The 23431-nt window shown below is 35.7% G+C and overlaps 1 protein-coding gene across 1 annotated transcript in view; it reads left to right on the top strand.

The window, feature by feature from the left end:
* Positions 1-23431, top strand: part of FAF1 (Fas associated factor 1) — a 169608-nt gene that overhangs the window by 53384 nt on the left and 92793 nt on the right. The window contains exon 7 of the mRNA XM_009990349.2: positions 172-277. Within this exon, the coding sequence (XP_009988651.2) occupies positions 172-277 (106 nt within the window). The remainder of the gene's footprint in view (positions 1-171; positions 278-23431) is intronic.

Below are 23431 nucleotides of genomic sequence, written 5' to 3'. Positions count from 1 at the left end.
GTCATTCTCAGCATGCTTCCTTGCGTTTAAGAGTGAAAAGAGAGATGATAATGTTGTGCCTGGACTTGTCCATGTGGAGTTTAGGGTACCCTGGGGTTTTTGCATCTAACTGTAAAACAAGCTATAACATGCTTATCTCTGATTTTCTTGTTTTTCTTTCAACCATTTCAGGGCCCTGCAGGAGTCATTAAATCAAAACTTCATGCTGATCATCACCCATCGAGAAGTCCAGCGGGAGTACAACCTCAACTTCTCAGGAAGCAGTACCATTCAGGAGGTGAGTGCTGTTTCACAGCTGAAGAAAAACGTAGCTCATTATAGCTAAGGCCAGCTCTGTTAAAGAGGGTTTACATGGTCTTGATGATATTCCTGTATCTTATTAGCCTTTTTTTTTGGTTTAACTGGATCATCGAGATTGTTGTGATTTGCTTAACGAACTTGGCCTAAAAAAGGTTTTCTGTTGAATTATGCAGAAAAAGTGTTTCTCTTTACATTGTAGTAGCAAAATAACAAATGATGTTTATTGAGTTATTTTACAGCGATGAGGAAAGGCAGTTATTCAAATAACATTTTATCTTTAAGCCCCTTGAAGCTCCTTCTGTCTTCCCTTCTTTTAACCATCTCCATCTCCATTTTGTAGGCACCTCTACCGTTACGGGTTGCTATCGTAGTGCTGTAATTCTTACTGCCTTGGTAGCCAAATGGTTTTGTATATAATGGACATCACTGCCGTTCTGTAGAATGGCCAGCAAGGGGTGATGTTGTAGAGAACTTGGTCAGAATTATGTCCTATAGGAACAAATAACTCTAATATGACTCTGGACCCTCTGAATTTAGAACAAGCAGTCCTTGCGTATTTTTAAAACTCTGTTCTAAAGCCAAAGGTTGTTGTCCAATGCTCCATGGTATGTCTAATGCCAGATGTTTTGGATGTTATTTTCCATATAACCTACTAGCTTCTCGAAACATGACAAACAATCCAGAAATGTGAATCTTCAGAATTCACATTACAAAATATTAAGGTTAAATATTTGCTTTTCAAATTAAATGTACGTTTGCTATTGGTCTGACACTTCTCTTGGTCTTTTAGGGTTGAACAGGTTTTATTGATGTTTTTCATGTTAATGCTGACATTGTAGACAGAATTATTTTAAGTTCTGTAATATTAGCTATAGGAGCTAATATATCTCATACAACAATGAAAAATGATCATTAACTGTTTTCACTGTGAATCCTGTTATACTTAAGATCTAAACTCTGATCTTTCACCTGCGTGAAAGCCTGTTTTATACTTTACCTTTTTAAACTTATTAAAAAACACAGAACTTACTATAATACAATATAAACAAACAAACATAGTTGTATCAGTTTGTTTTTTGAAAGGCTGAACTCTGACTGTTTACAATTAAAAATAATTTGAATATTTATGGAAATAAATGATGAGAATATTTGGTTTTAATTTTAAAATGGTGAGATTCTAGAAGAAGACACATACATAAATATTGCCTGTTTGTTTTTTTATCTATGCTATATCCATTACTACTTTGCTGGTGTGTCGTACCTGACTTAAAGGAACCAGAAGGCTGTGACAGTGTATGGGAATCTAGGCTGCCTTTACGTGCACTGAAGTTTCTTTTTTGTTACTAGTGGCAGGTTGCTGTCAATACGTTAAGATATAAAGTTGACTTAATTTAAAAGTCAGTTACAAGTTTCCCCATTAAACAGCCTAAATAAAAAAAAAACCCTACCGCCCCATAACCAGCATGAGCATGAAAACTTGCTTTGCTTTTCTGTCTTGTATCTAAGTGTTACATCCAATAGAGTGTATAAAATTATGAAGACAATTTGAGAGGCTAAAATAAAAAGAGAACTCTGTACCTTCTTGTGCAGCTGATGCTGAACAGGTGAATGTGTCTGGCTGTGCAAAGTCTTGTGGAAATCACTGGGGATTTGGCTGAGGTAAAAGGGTTGGTGAACATTTGTCTAATTATAGGAAACAAGCACTGTTTTCTATGTTAACTCCCTAATGGCTACTTAATTGAATTATTTTTTTCTTTTAACATAGAGTGAGCGTTGTAACAAATGATTGATGAATCTGGTTAGTCTGTGCAATGTGGAGAAATCGGTGATATCTTTCCTTTTCTTCTTGCCCTTATCTCTCTTCTCTCCAGGGACTGTTAGATTTTTCATTTTTCTTCACTTTCGTGTTCACGCTGTAACAAATTAGTAGTTTACTTTCCTTCTGGTATATTTTTGTAATCACGGAAAAGCTCTCTGCGAGTTGCAGTTGCCAACCACGAGAGGGCAGGAAGGACTATTCAATTATTACCTAAAAATGCCGTTCAGTGTTTTCAAATTAGCTTCTGGTATATTAACAAAAAGGAGTATAATGGCCAAGTTATTGTTTGATTTACAGATAATTGGCATATTGCAGGGAGGAGACTTAATTTCACCCTTTTAAATTAAACAGGGAGATTTAAAAAGACATAAAATATTCATTAATGTTCAGTGATTATAAAGCAGTGGCATATATTTATTCTACCTTTATTACTGTTTCGATGGGAAAATACTGCAAATATTTCAGAAATCGACTTGGCCATACTGACAAGTTGAAATGTTTAAGCAGTGTTAATGCAATCTACTCACACGTTATATCCTATGCAGAAAGATTCAAAATGACTACATCAATTATTAAAAGAAATACTTAAAATTCTATAAATGTTCTACTGCTTGCCACAGTTGGGTGCAACTGTCTCTCCAGGGCTAGTTGTTTAGTTCGTTGTTATTATTAGTACTGCGAATTTTAAGGAATAGGTCTTTTTTCCAAGTGTCTCAAAAAACCCAAACCCAAACCACATCACCAAAAATCCAACCCCACCACCCTTTCAAAACGGTTATAAATATTTTACGATGGATTAAATGCAAAATCCAGTGAGCTCTCAGTGGTGCTTTCCTAACTACTGTTGCTTCAGTTCTGTGTGGTCTTTTTTTATTGTTTAGAATGTATGTTTAATAGTAAATGGTATTTGGATGGATTGTTTTTTCAAAGAAATCTTGCTGTTTAATGGGGAAACAGTCTGACAAAAAATTCTCTGAGAGAAGCCTGAAGCCGTAGTGCTCATGTCTGCTTCCACAATTTCTTGTGTATTAATTCAATAGTTGGATTTGGATGGTAATTGAAAATGCCTTTCCCCACCCCCCCACCTTTAACATGCTTATCTATATCTTCAACTGTTTACATATTAAGATTTAATTTATCGGTTTAAAAAATGTAAGTTACTATCAGTTATACTGATGTGAGATTATAAGCCTATAGGGAATCTTCAGAAATTAAATAAAAAAATAAACCACACTTGTCCAAAATTCTGGATATTAGATTTTTTTTTTTTTTTTTTATGAGTTGAGCAGGAGAGTTGTTAACTTGGAAAGTTAATGATAACATGATGGTCTAAATTGCAAATTAATCTGTGTCACAGGTTTCTGACATCTGTTTGTTCTTGTAAAATTGCAGTATTAAATTAATTCTGGGCAGATACTGTTCTGGGAAATATCGTGATTACTTTTTGCCATGATCCGCATTTTAAAAGGGAAATTAGTAGGTTTTCTTCCAGTTTGGAGACTGTAAATTAATACATTTCCAATGTATTGTAGGCTAAATAGGGACAGTTCTAACAAATTGAACTCCTAATGCTTTCAAGACTAAAGGTAAAGGGAGTTTTCTGTCTGAATACTTGCTCTTTATTCTGCTAAAATAATCTTTAGAGGCTGTCTATAATTGGAGTGAGAGAATTTTTAAATTTTGGTTTGAGAAGCTATGTGCTAAATTATTACAAGGCATGGCCACATTCAACATAATTTGTTTTCTGTCTATTCTTGCAAACTTCTCATTTTGAAATGAACGTTTCTACTACTTCTCATTTTTACAAGTTGTAATTACATTGTTTTACAGAGATGAAGTATGGCCCTTTTCAAAGGGGAGAATATTTAAATGTTTCATGGAAAGCAAATTTATGTTCCCATTCTGGAGCAGACAAGCTAATTTGTGAAAAACTTTTAAAATTTGAGTTCTTGTTACAATAGCATGCCTCACATTTTTTGTTGTTTTAGTCAGTGACACAGGAAAAAAAAAATTTTTAAACAAACTGAATAACTCCGTAAAAAAAAAAAAAAAGGAGTTTGCATTTGTCTGTTTTACTGTTGATGTAGACTTTGAAGCCTTTTTGTGATTCCTGCGTGCAGGATTACAGAGGCAGCCAGTGTACACAAGCTGTGGCTGCTAAAGGGTGGATGAGTTAAATATGCAGAAACTTCAGGCCTCTCGTAGATTAGTGATTTTATTTTGTAACTGCCGGAGAGTCCAGGTGAGAATACTGGGTAAAGCATGTACTGGGCACTATAATTCCTAGTAAAACATAAAATCTGTGCAAACAGTGCAAAGAAGATGGGTCCCTAAACACTGGCTGCCTCTGCATAGCTGCGTCTGCTCTTTATTCTGTTCCTTTAGCCAATAACCTAATGGGAGGCTAGCTGCTTAGCATCCCTGTCACCTGTGATAGGTAATATATTTGTTCGTTGTTCCCTATAGACTTACTGGCTAAGGTGGAATATGAAAAGCAATGTATCCAATAGCACTCCAGGCAGGAGGAGGAACTATTTGTGCATACAACTGCTTGGGCTGAAATAAACTATAAATTCTGTGTTGACAGACCCTTATGACAGTTCGAAGTCCTTTGTGCTGAATTTTTTAAAAGTTTTTTGATAAGTGGATGAATGTGAAACAAGATACAAACCCACCATTTATCAAAATGTATTTAAAAGGCCTATATGTGTAAATATCGGTAAGCAGATGAGTGCAGAAAAATAATCCAGCTGAAGGTCTTGTACCTTTTTGAGATCTGATATTTGGCATCTGTACAAAATATTTTCAACCTAATTGTTGTTGAGTGAGATCATCCACAGAAAAGGTCAGACATTGGCATGGGGACACAAAATGTATATATAGATAGTGTTCTTCTTTTTAATGTTGTAGCGGAGTAATTGCAATAAAATATATTTGCCAGAGATCAGAACATGAGCATATCCAAATATGGTACATATATGAACGGTTTCAGAAACACTTGTGTTATATTTTGAACTTTTTTACTTGCTTCAGAATTCTTGAAAACTATTCTTAACGCTAATAAAAATCAGTAACTAACACTTTTTGGTATTTAATAGGAACTGCACAGACATTCTACGCTATTGTTCAGTTATTCTCTTAGAGAACGTAGTGAAATATGTTGTTGCTATACTGAATGTACTCAAGAGAAGTATATTCTTTTTGTGAAATTTGAACATTTTGTTTGCCTTTTAAAGAAATCTGTCATGTAAAAATTATATTCGATTTATAGTGAGTCATAACAACAGTATACATAATTTAAACATCTATCACTGTCATAGCCTCAGTGTTCTATGGTGGTAAATGAGTGCCAGCTAGCAAGCTAGGTTTTGACGTTTTGAACAAGGAGAGAAAAATCTATTTTTATAAAGCTATATCAACTTTGATTTGTTTTTCAGCCTTTCTTTTAAAGAAAACCAGCACTTTGCTAAACTAAAAGGTATTTGCTGAAAGAAATCCTTGTTAAACTTTTTGTAAATGGTCATGTGTCAGGAATTATATGAAAAGGAAGTTCCTTGGGAAATAAAGAGAAAATACCTTTTATGTACCTGTTCAAAGTGATAGCTTTATTAGGCACTTAAAATATCTTAATATCTGACTGTAGAGATCTGTTTCGAAGAGATCTTACTGATAAAGGTATATAACCATTAGTCTTTTTCTTCTTATGCAGCAGAAACAGCAATAAGAGATAAAGGAAGGGCGCTCTCTTACTTCTGTATTAATTATGAAGCTTAATGTATTCCTGACAGAATATGTTTCATAACCTGTAATTTGGTTTCGGTGGGTTTGGACGTGCATATCATTAAAGAAACGATCTTCAGTTATCAAAAACTAGTAAACATGGACAATTTTATATGCAAGAAAAGGCAGAGAGTAAATAATTGCACTGGTGACCAATACTGTAATAATCCTGTTTTACAATATGCACTTGACAGGTTGTAATAGTGCTAATTGAAGAGACTAATTCACACTTGCTTCATTCTATTCAAAGGCAAAATCAGCAGCTTGTTTTGCTTTTGACCAGATGGTCCTGATGAACACCTACTGTGCACTTTAAGTGCTTTACTAGAATTACAAAGGCTGGGGGCTGCGTCCGACTCAAAATGATTTGAGAAGAGAAAAAAACCTCACTGCTCAATGGATTTGGTGCAACTAAATTAATTCTAGTGGACCCATTACACATTGAGCCCCCTTTTCAAAGTGCTGAGCCTCCTCGTTTGTTCTGTAGCAATGAGAAAGTGAAAGGCAGATTACTGCAAACAGAAATAAAAAAAAAAGTGCTGTGAAAAGGAGAAAAGAGGCCTTGAAGCCTTTTCATATCATTTGGGTTTTTCAAGTGCGTTATTTTTGGGGAGGGTGGATGTATGAAAAGCCAATTGGAGTTTTTTTTGTTTTAAAGTGCGCTATTTAAGTACTATGAATATAAAAGCAAGAGCAACAGTTGACTGAGTTTACTGTGGTAAAGCTTTGTGTCCAAGGATGAATCAAATTCATTATAGTCAATGCTTTGTATTTTCATATGAATGTAGGGTTAGTTTCACAAGACTGTGTCTGTTTAGGATAATTATAATTTAATATTTTCCTTTCATAAAGTTATCACTGTAGATATCTAAAATTTGCTGAAAGCGAGTTTTTTTCTTGAACAAATTTAGAAGCACACAGAGACTTTAAAACTGCAAAGGAAACTGTCTGATTTCCAAGGGAAGGTGAGGCATGTTCCAATAGCATCGAAGCGCAGATTATTATAACTAATTAGAAGTCACACATCTGTTAGCTTTCGATTTGTCAGCGCTTGTAGTATTGTGTGTATGTTTGTATCTCCCTTCTTCCTTTCCTCTCATTTTCTGTCTCTATTACACTCCATCCGTAAGCGTAGTTGAATTTCAGAGAAACTCTTGAAGGATAAGGATCAATTTATTTGAATTTGAAAGTAATGAGGAGTCATTGTTATAATTTTGGTTATAGGTTCGGCTCTGTAAATGCTCAGTCATGTGAGTTGTCCTTATTTTAGAAGTAATCACGTTGAATTGAACGGCTTTGCTCATGTAATTTAAGGATGCTAAGGATTTTGGGGATCAAGACCTAATTTAAAACCCTGAATTTTTTAAAAACTGCAATTAAAACCGTCGCTTGCTATTCTGATTTTGAATATTTGCTATCTTTTACTTTCGAGGTGGAGAATTTTTATGCAAGGCTTCTATCATAATGCTAGCTATTAAAAAGGTGTTAGTATGAAATGACAAGAAAACCTAAGCAGCTTTATGAACATATTAAATAGCACAGGAACTAGGGACATAGCTGTTTAAAGTGGGAAAGCAGTACTCTGCAGCTAAATAGCATAGCACTGATATCTGTATAAATTATATTTAGTTGAATCATAAATGAAAAATTTAAGTTAGTTTTTTTTACAATTAAAAAATAATTTACAGCTTGTAAATTAAGTGTACTGGAGCATGGTTTAACCTTTCTATCCTATGTTAACGATGATATGGTCGCTTCTATTATTGCATGATATACACTCACATTAAAAAAAAACCCAAACAATCGTTAAATTGCTGATTTCTTTTCAAACAATGAAATTTGTATTTGTGCAAATTATAGTAGGCATAGTGTTCTCTCATGTTTTCTCATCAAACAACCCAATTATACTTATAAATAGTGAGGTGCTAATGAACTGTTGTTCAGAAAAGTTGTTGTTTTTTTGTAGTTGTTTTTTTTTGACTTGAGTAAGAAAGGAAACACTTCACAATTTTAGAGTGCTTGCTTGGTGAGAAAATATTTGAAAATATTGTACTTATGTAAATCATGTTGGTGCTATCACTTTTAAATACACAACAGAAGCTAATCTAAAAACCCCATCAGTTCATATGGAGCCCAACTAGATTCTTGACATTGTAAATTGCTCGCTTAATTGGGAACTGATGATTTACTTCTATTCATTGAGTTATAGAAGTTTTATATCTTGGTTTAAAGTTTATTAGTGCATTTATTTAATAGAAAGAGGAATTTTTTTGAGAGTTGCAGCGATGAGTATATTTAATGTAGTAGTTGTGCAGATACGACACCGAAATGGTCAACAGCACTGTAATGACAGTGCTGCACTACTTTGCTTTGTAATTACGATGCAAAGAAAATTCTCAGTTGCCTTTTCAGCTGTGAATGAATAATGTTTGTCTCTGTCCAGTCCATAACATCTTAGTGAAACAGTGTGCTCTCTCTTTAGTAAACCCGTTTCATACGATTTTTGAGTTTTATTCCCATGTCTGTGTGAAACATGAACTTGAAAAGTTATTCTTTTGTGGTTTTTTTATGAAGAATCATGGGCATAAATTGAAGAGCCTTGCACTCATTTAAGGGATAAAACGTCCTCATAATCGCCCTCAAGAAATCCCTGTTACTGTTTTTAAAAAGGGTTATAGAAGCTCTGGGCAAACATTCGCAATAAGTGGCAAAATTTATGCCTTGCTTTGTGATAGTTGCGTGACCAGACAGTGGGGTATAGGATTGTTTTAAGGTTTTTACAGCTGCAGGCAAAAAGCATCTGTTCCTAGAAAAGCCTTCATTGTTTAATTTTGACACTGACTTTTCCATGCTGCTTGTACCAGTCTCTGGATTAGGTGCCACTAAGATAAAATTTGTTTTAAGTTGCTCCCAAATGCAGCTGTCACTATACATGGCCTTGTAGCTTAGGCAAAGTAGACCTAATCAAAACAAGCGTTTTTGTACAAGGTCACCTCAGCAGACTGAAAAAGCTCAGAGCAGGAATTTTGACAATATTGTATCTTGTGAATAGCTGGGCTGTTAGTGTTCATGTTTATTTAATAATTCTTCTGGAGATCATGAATGTGTGTGACTGCCTCAGAAATAATGAAAGAAAGGGATTTTTAAACTGCACTGATTTTTCTTTTACATACACTTTATTTTGTTTGAGCAGTTACTGTGGTATTGAATTACACACTCTCCATATATATGTGTTGGTATCTATATCTCTACAGTGAAATTGAATGATTTGCAAAAATCAGGGGAAACGGACCTTTTTGAAAGAGCTTCCATTTCTTTCCTTCAAAGTTTCCAGTGAATTAAAAATGAAAGAGCACTTCATTTTATGTATCCCAGAGTTGTGTTAATTTCTACCCAGCTGGTCTAAAATGATTGATACAAAGCCAAATTTGTGACTGCGTGCATTACAAAGTCTGTAATTTGCTAATGAATTATGATAATAATCTTTCATCATACATGAAAGATATAGACAAACAATTTACTAACTATATAGTTTGATCACAATTTTTGGGTCTGTACCAAGCCTCAAATCTACTTTATTTTTTCCCTGCCTAGATTAGCAGACCAAAGTGAACTTATTCTTGCCTTGTTTTGAAAGCAGTAATGCTGGAAGATATGTGGGGATGATGGCGGACAGCAGAAATTGTATAAGCTTGTATTGTAAAACTCCATATTTAATGTATATACAAATCAAACCACCCAGTTTCCAACTAGAGAAGCATCACAGTAGGGATGGCACAAGAAATTGTTTGAGACTGCATCCATCTACTGGTGTAGCGACATAGAAGTAAATGAAAACAGGGTAGAGATGTTTCTCGAGTTAAACGTCATCTAGTTATGGTGGAGGCAAACTATTTAAAGCATAGCTAGACAAAGCCACAGGAGCAAACCAGGCTTAAAAAGAACGGAAAAGAAATCAAATACTCCAGAAGAGGGGCAACTGTCGCAAGATCCTTTCAAACCTGAGTGAAGTTTGCGGTTATCTGCATATCATGTCAGCAAACAGTTGATCTTGAACATTCTAAGGATCTTCTGAGGACAATGTTCACAGTAGGACACACAAGCACTGTATAAGCAGGTGTCTTCCTATGTGAAATCTATTCATTTTTGGTCATCTCAGCAAGCAGATCTTCCACCTTCTGACCAAAGGTTACTCCCCAGTTCTGCAGAGCTTACTTCTGTATTGTATATTTTACTTTGCCAATAGTGAGCAACACAAGAAAAAGGAGAGGAGCTTTCTGTTCAGTGCCCTCTGACTTTTCTGTTTTGTGAATAGCCTCTATTGTTTTTCTGCTCCTCTTGAGCTCAGTTTAGTGGATTTAAGTAGACATAATTTTGATGTCCACCCTAGAAAAACAACCAACCAAACTAAAAAACCCACAAGATCTAACACATATATCCAGTGCTGCCATTATTGTTTGGATGACGCTTCAGATGTTTCTGGCTTTAAGTACTACTCTTCAGACCATGTGTTACCTGAAACAGCTGATTTCTCACCCCAAAACTACACACATATGGCTGACCAAAGCAAAGTCACATTGAGATTCCTGTGGCTACTATTACATGAAGTATTGTTTGACTGTTAAAATGTAGAAAAAGTAAAGAAACTGGGAGTAAAAGCAAGAAAGCAGGACAACCAGCAGTATCAAGAAAATGCCATCCTGAGCAAGGACTGGTAATGTGGCCTTGTGAAAAGATATGGAAAGGAGCTTTGCAGTAGGTGCTGACTGGAAAGGGGGTTGAACCACGAGCAAAGGCTTCTTGCTGTTGCTTTATTGTGTTGTTTGTTCTTATCATATTTAGGGAACTAGAACTTTGTGAACAATCAGGAATGTGTTCGTGAATTACATCTTAATGAAGCAGGTTAAAAAGAAAAAGTCTTATGTTTGGTTAGAAGAGGATATTTTTTTAGTCAATCTTCCCAGCTCATAGAAAGCGCAGAACGGTGCTGTGTAGGCTTACTCTATGTTAGTTCATTGTATTTTGAAAGAAAAACATTATTAGAAAATCTTACCTTCCCTCCCATTGGGTTACCTACAGAAACTCTCACAGACTGTGCTATATGCAGCGTAGAATACCGCTAATGTTGATTTCTTGGAGATAATACTTTTGGAATTAAGATAATTTAATACAACAATATGAATTTTTGAGACATCATTCATTTGTATATATTGCTTTGGAGTGGGGAGCGGGGTTGTGAACAACAGAGATTCAGTATGTCAAAAGCTTAACTCTCACCACTCTTCTTCCTCCCCAGGAAGGTGATTTTATCTAGTAGCTGTTACCTAGTATATCTAATATCTAGTAGCTGTCTTGGAAATTATGATTTTACTGTCATTTGAAAGCATAGAAGAATATTTCAAGACCTTCACAGTATTGGAATCAGATAAGCAATAAAAGAAAAAAAAAGGAAAGAGGACTACAAAGAACAAGAATTATTTTTTTTTTAAAGTATTTTTCTACAATTTGTGTATAAGGAGGAGAAAGCGTTTTCCTACTAAAATGGCAGTAAATCCGACTGCCTGGAATCACATGGCATAGCTGTACATACCTTACTCCAACCCCGACAACAGGAAATGGAGAAAGGAATAATGAATCCTAAGAACTGACATAAATTCAGCCATTTCATTCACAGCATCAGGGCAAAATGTGGTATCCCAAATATCTCTGCAATTTCTTCCAGGAGAAGCAGAAAGACAGAGGTTTTAGATTGTTCTCCAATGTCATCACAAATCAGTAAAAGACAGACTACCTTTTACTGAACTCAGCGATTCTAAACCAGTAACTCTTATTTAAGAAACATTGTGAGCTGTGTTTGTGTCGCATTATTAGTTTCTCTGCAGCTGTAAGCTGAATTTCAGTTCAACATCTCCCCTCTGTGTCTTGCATAAACTTGTGTTTGCACTTACCCACAAAAAGTTTCTCTTGTAAGACAAGAAGGACTCATTCCTGAATAATTCAAAAGTGAGAAGTGGAAGAAGTGCTTAGGTTAATCTGGGGAATGTTTTGTGTGTTGACAATTTCACCTATAACTAACAGTCTCTTTCACCCGCTCTGCTTAAAAGGTCTTGGCTCTTTTTTATTTATGCACTGACATTGGGCTGGCAGGGAAAAGACTAGACCGCAACTGGAAACTGTGACCACAGAGCAGCCTAGGCCAGGACTAAGACACACAAAAAGGAGAAGCCTTGATGTTCACAAAAACCAGCAACAGAACAGTGGAAGAGGATACTTTTTTGTAGTACAAAACCGTAAAGTGCAACTTCTCTCCCTGATCCAAAAGGTAAACTATCAAGTCAGGCAGGTCCATGTTAATATTTCAAGGTTGGGTCTTATGAGGCCAATCAAAAATATGGAAGTTTCCTAGAGCGTCTATTCTGTGAGATCTGGGTGTAATGAAAGTTTCTTTTTTGATGAACTAAAAGTAGTACACTGAGATGAAACTTGAATTGCCATGGAGATGTCTTTACTCACCTGCTTAAATCTTCCCACAGAACACTGAGATGTAGTTCATAGCTATGTCTACATTAGCACACAGGACAGTGTAATAGAAGGTCTACATAGAAAACCAGCTGGTGGTGAGGATCTAACATCCATACTGTTTATGTTTCTGGCATTCTACTAGTGACCATTTCTAGTCTGGTCCTGTGGATAGAATGTTTCTTAGTAGTTGAAATTTAAAAATTGTTCATCTTCTGTTTTAGTTTGATCCTAATGGTATTTGGTTTTCATGCTCTGAGACCAGTCCATCATGCAAGCTTAAGTTGGACAAGTGGGAGACTGAAGATAATGAGTGTATTTTTGAAGAGAAACACTAATACAATTCTGTCGTACAAGAACTGGATCTGCATCAGTCCTTTGGTGCAAGACAGTATTTTTTCATGCTACACCATGAGGAAACCTCCATCATAGCACAAACACTGTCCTTTTTTAATAATTACGTAAACAGATTTGGTCAAATTCTTCTTGAATGGAAGCAAATAAATGAAAGATAAAGTGGAAAGTGCACCTATGTGTTTTCGACTCACGGCAGAGTAGCCATGCAAGGAATCAACATAAGCAGTCAGATGAGCCTTTGAATACCCAGAAAGGTATAGTTTCTTCTTTAGAGGTGTATATTAGCATTGTGTTTTATTCCGTTTTTTTCTTAAGATCAGTTTGAAGTTAAAACCAATAAAACTCGGAGATTAAGTGTTTCTTCTGAAACGTAAATGCAAACTCTTTGAAGTAGAGGATAATTTTAGCATGCAGTCTGAAATAAGCATCTGTCATCTCAAGACACTGGTATTAGAAGAGAACTGCAAATCTGATTTCAGTTTTCATTTTGTGTCTTTTGCCTTATGTTAGTTTATAGGTCAGATCTAAGATAATTCAGTTTTAACTTAAAAAATTTGACAATCACCCATTTATGTTTTCTCCTCTGAAAGACCTTTTGCTTGTGTAGTAAACCATGTCTTTCTCTTCCCCCCCACCCATTTTAAAAGAATTTGTTTTCTTCTGTTTCTTTTATTCTTTGTTAGTCCATATACGTGTTTTCTTTTTCAATGCTCTTTCATTCCTGCTCTTTATCTTCTGGTTTATTGACTCTCTTGCAATTCTTAATGAAAAACTTTTTAGAATTTCTTCATTGCTGCTTGTTTAAAAAAATCAAGATGGTTTATCTGACAACTTTTCTAAATACTGTTTTCTCCTACAATGCAGAAAAGCATACTGCAAATCAGAAACTTTTAAATTGTTATCCTCTTTATACTTATTTCCTACAATGCTAAGTATATTGAATTACCCTTGGAAGCTGTCCCCGTGTGGAGGGAATTACTGAGTACAATGCTTGCACGTTAGCTTTTCAGAGACTGAGTTTTCACTGATTATTACACTAATATAAAATGAATTTTTTTTCTATCAACTAAATGGTTATTCTTGGTGTCAACTTCCATAGTTCAATAAAATTACACTTTCCTAGGATTTAGAAAAGAAGTGTGTTTACATTTTTTTGTGTCTTTTTGTTGGTGTGTATTTTACACACTGAATTTGCATAACTATGAATATCCTTGTGGCTCAGAGGAGGAGCTGTTAGTACGGATCTGTAAAACAGTTGTTTTATTAACATCTTCACAGGGAAGAACCAGACAGAATAGCTGAATATGTAAATGAGCAGCTTGTGATGCTATAACTTGTCAAATAACCATTGATGCAGTATAGCTGAGCAAACTGTTTCAGTGTGTGCATATACAGTAGGTATTTCTCTCCAAATTAATATTTGCATTTGAAATATGTGTGTAGTGCAAATATATGAGAAGTATATAACAATTAATAATATTTTGTGTTTGATGTTTACATATTATGTGCTCTGCATTTTAATTCTTAATGTTATCTGCTTCTTTAATCATCTTGAATTAGTGTTCCAAATGTATTGATTCAAAGGAGTTTATTACTTAAGTTATCAAGGTTTGGTAGGCATTTGTATCCTTGAAACAGGTTGGGTTTGGTCAGTAGTTAGCTGGCATTTTTTGAGGTTGCCATTTTGTTCTTCAAAATCTCAGACCATTTTGAAACTTCTCTGTCAACTTTATGAATGTTTGTGACTTGTAGTGATGAGAAAAGCTTACAGAGTATGACACCGATTTAATAACATTTTCCAGCTTAGAAGTGCTCTGTGCAAAAACACTACATAGTTTTCAGACAAAGGTGTACTTCTAATCTGATTGAGTTAAACCAACATGAACCGTTGTGTGAATATTCTTATTTATCTTAAGGGCAGCTTGTTCTCCTTTAACATGAACAGAGGAAGAATTAGATGAAGTTAAAGCAAAGTAAGACTTGTCCTTGGTGAGGTAAAAAGAATAATTTCAACCTGTAATAGTTAATACATGACAAATAAATTATAGTAAACCGCTTGTATTTATAAAATGCTTTGTCATGTACATGCATCTGGTAGAGGACAAAACTTTGGTTTCCCTCAAGAGTCTCATTTTCACTATGCAAGCAAACAGAAACTGCAGTCTCTACTAAACCCAGCCATACTGGTTGTAAAGTAATGAAGTTGCACCAAGTACTGTGGTGCCAAATGTGGAACATGCAGTGAACCTCGTGAGCGTGCCCTGTGTCAGTGCTCCTATCGTCTTAGGATGAGCTTAAATTTTTCCCTCTTAAGTGGCACGTGTTCAAGTGTATGAATAACGACTTTGATTTGAGGACCTTTTACAGTCTCTCTCGATCTTATGTAACAAAAAATTATTACCTTTATAATAATACCGAATAAAAAAAAAGTGACATGTTCTTCAAGGTATTTAGGGTCCCCTCCTGGGTTTCTTTCCATAATGACTTTCTTGTTCAACCAAAAGGAGTCCTTTGTCTTTGATTGTTTTCATAGACAAAAAAAATGCTTCTCAGACTTTTTTAAAGCTCTTTCTCAATTCTTTGCATTTTTTTTTCTCCTGTTTGTGAATCGTGACTAACTTACTGTAATGCAGTTGGAATAAGAAAAATAGTGAGTTGTACTCTCTTTGCCTGCTTGGCAATTCAATTGTAGTGTTACCGTAGAAATGACTAGGAAGTTTAGTGTTCATATCCATCATAAATAAAAAATTGTTTACACTTCTATTTTCTGTAAATGTGCTATCCACATTCTACCACTGTTAAAATGGTGACTTGAGTAGTTGTGGGTTTTTTGGTTTTCTTTTTTGGTTTTCTTTTTTTTTAAATTGTTCAGTTTAGTGATAAATGTCACTGTTATTGAATTAATGTGGAAAATACTCTACTGTATTGTGAGGTTCCTCGTGTTTGGAGGAGCTCAGTGTTGCAGTGGTTGTTCTGTCATCTTAGGGAATGGAGTGAGAGGTGTGGAACAGTGTTTATGCAAAACAGTATCATAAATATAGGGCCAATTCTACCTTTCTGCTGCTTGCGCCCATAGGATGTTGCTCCCACAAAACTGTTGGTGGACTCTGGGAGTTGTGTCCTGCTGCCCTCAATAGAGGTGCCGCAGAGCTCGAGTGTGGGAGAGGCAGGAGGAGAGGACAAGCTGTTCTCAGCAGCCGTTTTCCCTTAGACTTCTGTTTTGGATCCTAGCTGGAAGAAGTGTCACTTTATAGCTGTATTTAACTCCCTGTCATCCTGCTCCCCTCTTCCTCCCCATGTGCTGCTTTGAAGGCAGCCCCTGGGGTCAGCAGCAGCCTGGCTTCTGCAGGAACCGAGCCGCCACTCGGAAAGGGAGCCCGAGAAGCAATGCTGAAGCAGGAGTCAGGCAGACCTGTCAATGACTTTTTTTTCCCTCAAGTGTTAATTGTGGTCACAAAAGTTAAGTGTTTCTGTAAAATTAACATCTTGGTATTATGTATTTATTTTCCACCATGTAGCTTCGATGTCAAGTTTACCTAGCAGACAAGTCAAAACAAGAATATTTTTTCTAACTGTTGCTACAGCAGGTCTCAGCCTGGGATGTCAGAAAATCACAGTGTTCATTCTGGTTAGCAGCTAATAGGAAACAATAAAGATTTAAGGTTCAGAATTTAATTGGCACTGATGTTGATGCAGGAAGAGCAACCACACACAGTTTACTCTTGTGAAGCTTTATTGATTCTTTTTTAAAAGGAAAGCTCTGATGAAAGTAAAAAGAAGCGTTTAATTTGCAAGTATTTCTACACAGTTTTTATTCTGAAATGTGCTTTTTTATCCTTTGCTATCTCTGCATAGTAAACATGCCTTAAGATCTTCTGATTCAGAGACAGATACTGAAAAACAGAAGTGTAAGGTTGTCATTTCTGCTGTTCAGCTTGTTCATTTGGATGATATTGGGGCTTTCTTACATATTAAATTTAGATCTTTCCCAAGGCTAATGTCTGATGTGCATTTGTAAATATTTTTAAGGAAATCTGACAGTGTATCCTTGAAATCTCCATCCCACGTTCTAATCTTTTAGTGACTTATTTCCAAGGATCAGATCTGGAATATTGCTCTTGAAGAGGTAGTGATATGAACAGAAGCTTCCCGTGTTTCTAGCGTTACCTACATACCAAAGTCTAGAAACAGCTTCTTTTTTGTCACTAAGGCAAATGACCTTTTGAATTTCAGTGAGTAACTGAGGATATTTCTTCAAGTATAGATTGATCCCATGCTTTCAGAGTCTGCAGCAAGGTCAAAGATATGCAGTAGAATGAATTGCAGGAGCCTTTGAATGACTTCTGCTCCCACGGCTTCCTTGCAAACCTTTTTTTTATACAGTCCTCAGAGTATCATCACTGGCACAGCCACCAGAAATGGCTGTATTCAGTAGCTGGTATCCCAGTCTCTATTTTCAAAATGTTTTGAAGATTTTGGAAAGAAGTGACTTATTTCCCCTCCGCTCTGATCCATTCATTTTTGGCATAGCTTTGGTGATAGATTACACATGCTTCTTCTGATCTGGAATTACAATTTAAAATGCTTGTCTCTGTGACACCATCACCAGCAGCTCTTAGCTTTTTTTGTTGGCTTTCTGCCATCTCGGCAACCTTTTTTCCTGCTGCTTTTCAGGAATTCGTTTTCACAAGACATCTGCAGGCAAGCCTTTTCTGGGCCTTCTAATCCATTGGGCTTTAATAATGGCCTCTTATTTCAAGGGAAGAGGATTTTACAGAAGCTATTCCAAATACCTAAAATGAATACAAGATGAGAATTCTTATCTTTAAAGTAGGGAGTCTGAGTGCCTTTATTTTCACATTCATGTGGAGAGTTTTGATGTTACTGAGCTGGTGTTCCTGCTCAAGGAAGTCAGTCTGTGCTGGATTCCTGTCTGTACATTGCAGCTTATTTCTTGCCCAAGAAGCATCTTTGACTCTGTGTCAGGACTCTTGTGCGTGCATGTGTCACTTAAAAACGCAAAGCTATGAAATAAAGTCACCAGATTTATTGTCAGCGGTCATGCCATCCATGTGATGGGATACATGGCTTTCTGTCCCTTTGTTGATGATTGGCAGGTAAGCGACAGCTCACGTGCCCAGGCAAGATCACAAGCTCTTTATAGAATGTTTTCCAGGAGCTGTTGATAGTGTGTTTGTGGAAGCCTCATGTACCACAGTTATCATGGTGATGATCAACCATTAACAAGGATGTTCAGAGACTTTACTTCTCTCTTAGAAAGCATTTGGTCTTTCAGAAAGGCCCATTCCCTTCTGGTTCATCTGTTTGAGTGCCCAAAGATGATGTGCCCAGATGATTTGGAACATTTCTGAGAACAAAGAGACCTTGGAGGATATCCTTAAAACGTTCCAGGTTGTGATTACTCAAGACTGATCTTTTAGTTCCAGAAACGACAGAATAAGTGCTAATGAATCTATTCCAGACCTTACATCTCTGTAGCGTGCTTGTTATATACATTCTTGATCCGTTGGATGTGCTTCTAGTTAACTTTCTGCTAAGTGTTCTCACATAGATCATGAAAGAGGTGATTATGATTTCACTGTCCTATTTGAAACAATTTTAGATCCAGGGCATACTGTCTCTACTGGTGAATGACCAGCAAAATGTCCCAATCCTTTCTTCAAGTTTCCAGCTTGTTCTTGCTGGGCTGTAACAGATTTGTCTTCGCCATCTCAAATCCATGGACCCCATGATGTATGCAGATGCTTTCAGGGTTAGATGGTGCTTGCTTGTCTCCAGTAGTGGATGTTTGTCCTAATAGGTAGAAATAGTCTAGGAGACTCTCAAAGATACAGCCGGAAGGACCTGGTAGAAGTCTAGATCCTTGTCTCTCATGGAAACTTATTCGGAAGGGATATTGGATTATTTCCTGGATCTTAGAGTGCAGAGTTCTCATATTTCTCTTAGCTACCCACTAAGTCTTCATCATCTCAGCCCATGGCCCGTTAGCAGAAGCAAGGAAGGTTACTGCTCAAAGCAGAACTTCTCTCTCGCTGTTAAATAACTGTCCTTTCTGGTCAGAGGCTTCCTTTGCCATTGTTGCAGTGAGATTAAAAAATATTTTGAAGTATGTGAAAAATAAAGACTTGATATAATTCTCTTGTTATTACAACACAATAATAAAAAAGACTGCACAGGAGCAATTCATTACTCTTTTCCTTTCAAGCACTAAAAAGCTGAAATTATTTCTTTGAGAGATACTGAAATACCTCATTAGATCTTTCTTTTTGTGGGCTATTGAGGTGATAATTCTCTAAGAGGAACGAAAGAGAATAATTTTTGCTTTGATTTATAGAGATGTGTTAATTTGAGCTGATTAGATCTTTTCTGATCTTAATGTTTATTATGTGTGAGTATTGTTTTGTAATACATAGTTTCTAGTTTTATTTTAGAGAAAAAGTAATTCTGATGTGGACGTTGCTAACTGTGCAGTGTTGGAGGTATTTTTTGGAAAATGAGTAGCTGAGGTTTTAATAACCTGTGATTTAAGTGATTTTTTTCATTAAATGGAATAGTGTTCACTGCTTATTTAGCAGCTACAAAGTTGCATGTTGAGCTAAGACTGAAAAATTCTGAGAAAATAATAAGTATGTTTAAATAATTAAGTTAACTTTCATTCAAATCTTTCTGTTTCAGTGACATGACAAGTTTGCAAAGTAGAATAGTGAAAATGGCCAGAACAGCTTCAAATGATCTCTTTTTCCTAAGTAGCCATTACGTTTTCTGTTGTTGTGCAGCATATAAATGGTAAGCTTTGTAAAGACTGGAATGTACAGAAGAGGTAACTCCCTGTAGTGTCTTGGTCAAATACTAATGAAATTGCACTTAATTGTATATTAAATATTGACCCCTACCTTCATGAAACAGCTTTGTAGTTTCTGTGCTACTCGAGCTACACAATTCTCTAAGGCAGCCACCATTGAAGGTGGCTGGTGAATAAATTCTTGTTGCATTGAGAGAGACTCAGTGGTGCAGTCCTCTGAGTAGTACAAGATAATGTAATTTTCCCACAAGATAATGTGATTTCAGTATTGTGGTCTACTTTAGGTGTTTAGTTTAACCAGCCCAGTTCTGGAAGCCAGTCCAGTTCAGGGAGAGTGCCTGAACTACAAGCTGCAGAACTGGGGCCTTAGCATGTATATTTTTCTAAGTACTAAGCTATCCAACCTCCTGAAAATTCTGCCTTACAAGTTAGTATAAGTGATCATAGCATTTTTTAGGTTTTGATCATTTGTTGCTGCCTTGCACAGGTCCTGAGAGGTTTGTAGGTTATCTTCCCAGTCAAAACATTCTTCCTAATAGCAGCTTCATTTGAACAACCTGGAAATGAGCAGGGAACGAGAATGAAGGGACACATCACCCATCTTGGAAAACTCAGTATGAAGTTCTGAAGTTTTCTCTCTTCATAAGGTTTCTCCCTTATGAAAAATGCTCTCTTCTAGATAGCTTCTGTGACTTTTTTTTTTTTTTTTGGTCAGCTTTTCTGTCATAAATGCAGTTCAAGCATGTGAAGCAGCTTTTGGCACGACTGTGCCAGTATGCCTTAGATAAAAAGGTTAGGTTCAGCAAAACAGGACTTCTTTTCTTCATAAAAGGATTGCTGCTTGTAAAGAAAACTTCCTTATTGGAGAGGCTTCAAGATCATTTTTATAATGCAAATTGTTCTATGTACCAGTTTTACAGAGTTCACATTTATTGTTTTTTCTCATTTTCTGGTAACGCTTTTCCTTCATATTCCTGTGTCTACATCTGTGCAGAACTTGGACATCAGGTTTTCCAGTATTGCTCTCAGCTTACTGTGTTTATTTTAACTATCTCTAATATTCCTCTGTTTTCTGATGACTTCTAATAGAGAACAGGAGTTGGAGATAACTTATTATAGTCTGCACATAGAAAAACATGATTTTTGACAACTCGAACCTTACGAGTTTGCTTTCCCCTTCATCTCTTTGTACTCTACAAATACGTATGACTCTTATACCTACCACGAGATCAAGTGTTGACTTGTTTGGGGAAAGACTTAAAGAAATTAAGGAAATAAGAGCTAAAGAGAACGTCGACTGGGATTTTTGGTCAGGTTGCAGTTCTTTTCAACACTATTCTGTTTTTTTGAGGAAATACATTTAAACATATTTAAATATCCTGAAAATAGTATTATTCATGAAACTGAAATGAAATTGTATGACTTCTTTCAGTAAAGATAAAAATCTATATTCGGATTGCACCTTTGCCCGATTTGTTTGTTAACTCAACAGAATTTCATCTCTGCTTTACTCACTGTCTTACTGTCTTTAACTTTTTTAAATCCTGATGAAGATCAATTTTCACCTTATCATGGAAGAGGAAGACAGGGATATAGTTGACAAATATGTACAGATGTTAACGATAATGATTCTTGTCCCTTATTCAGAAAACTCCTAATATATTTTCACCTGTACTGCCACTGCTGCTAAAGTGCAATCTGTGTCAATAAAAATAAATGAAAGAGGCAGAGGTCTTAATATTTTTTTTATGTATTTTTAGTTCCTGCAGTAAAAAAAAGCAAATTTAATATCTGGTTTTTTAATCTTCATGTTTTCTTGATTTTTTTTTTTAATTGGAAAACTATTTCATATTGACTTTAAATGCAAATGAAGACCTAGCTCTTATAAAATGTAACAATAAACTTCTGAAGGCTTTAAAATTGTTTCCAATGGAATTGTGTTTGGGACATAAGTACTGGGAAGCAGTGCTTTAAACAGTCTATTTTATATTTCCCTCTATATGATATAGAATAAAAATTATATAATTTTTGTACATGTTAAATATGTACTAAGTGAAAGATTTCTCTCTATCTTATTAAGTAAGTGAGGATTTTTTTTTGGTGAAAGATTCCATAGTTAAAGATGTAAACCAGCAATTTCTTGCTTCTATAGCACAACATAGTTCAGAGCCGAGATTAGAGAAACCCTGTAGAGTGGCTAATACTCGAGGGCATCCCCAACTAGAAAAGTATGTGAATTTAGGCATGGGAGGAAGGAAGGATCTGCTTTAAATTTAGTGTAGGGTCACTGAGTCTTAATGATAGATTAAACAAGGGAGGTGGAATAATGAATAGGGGTATGCAGTGTGTAGCACTAATACCAGAAGTCCATGGTTTTCACTGGTTATTTAATGTCTTTTCCCATATGTTTCTGAATAGAGCAGGTTATGGCAGGGATGAGCTAAGGAATAGCTTTGTTAGTGAATTGTTAAATAGACTGAATTCTCTTTTAAAAAATATGTATGTATATAGGAGAGCTGCTTGATAGTAGTATAGTCAAGCACCTTATATGCATATACCTTTAATGTAGCAATATTGGTAACTATATTTGTAGTTGATGTATATATGTTGACATTCTTAAAATGCGCTGTGCACATTGTCTGCGTGATTTTCTTGTCCAATGTGAAACTAACAGCCGTCCATTGGTTAAAGCAGAAAAGAATTTCAGATTCTTTTTGAATACTGTTGATTTAAAGAAAACCACAAAAGTAGTAGTGATTTGGTAGACATGAAAATGAAATGGAGGAAGTACCAAGAAACGTTTTGTTTAGTAGATGGTTAACTAACAGCTCAGTAAAGCTTGTTTTATAATTTATTTTAACTTGAATTTAAAATAACATTAATAGAATATTAAAACTCAATCATATAAAATAATTTATTAAATTCATACTTACAGTGACCGAGAAAGATATCACAGTTGACTTTAGTGTTGAGTTCAGACTGAGTTCTCACATGTAAGAATCTGCCAACTACCTAATACCAACAACCTAGGTGAACCAAGCAAGTCAACTGTTGAGTTATTGATGGGTTTCTGGGTAACCCATATTCTCTTTTGTGTGGTGAAGATACCAGCAAGTCTTTAGAGAAAACGCACTTTGTACTGTTGCTGCAACAGTACATACAGTATTGGTGAAATTAGTATTTTCAGATCTGTGGCTTGTCTTCCTTTTTAGATGCATCCTGTTGGCTGGCACTGAGAATAAAAGGACTGCAGAGAGAGCCTACCCGTCTCTCTTCTCTAAGCAGCAGGCTTGCTGTGATCTTTAAGTGTAAAACTGGTGGGAAGAAATAGGTAAAACATTGACGATAGAGGAGTATTAGAGGATTTCTCTACATGAAAGTACTGCACAACTCTGTGCACGGTTGTGGTACTTTGCTTCACCAGATTCATAGGTGGAACTGCTTTTTCACATTATGCCTAAATTTGCAATATTTTCTAATATTGACCATTAAAAGAAAAAGGAATAGTTTTTATATTGTCTCTAGTATCAAGAAAAGATTCTCTCTCATAAAGGAGTGTTTAATCAATTGTCTAGTAATGAGACAAGTAAAAACATAACAAATACTGATCGTGTGATATTCTGTTTATTAAGCTAAAATTGATAGGCTTATCACTTAAAATAATGGTTGTTTCTGAAGCACATGTGGTTTATGCATTTTCTGAAGACTTTGAAACAATCAATTTTTATTTCGAAACGTGTTTGGGTAGGAGTGGAGGAAGATACTGTCCATCAATGAAATGTGTTAAGGAGCATATGTCTCTGTATCATAAACTGAGATTTGCGAGGGGCGGT

This window comes from Tauraco erythrolophus, chromosome 10, assembly GCF_009769465.1.
Source record: "Tauraco erythrolophus isolate bTauEry1 chromosome 10, bTauEry1.pri, whole genome shotgun sequence".
Classification (NCBI taxonomy): domain Eukaryota; kingdom Metazoa; phylum Chordata; class Aves; order Musophagiformes; family Musophagidae; genus Tauraco; species Tauraco erythrolophus.
This window is presented reverse-complemented; position numbering and strand designations above follow the sequence as displayed.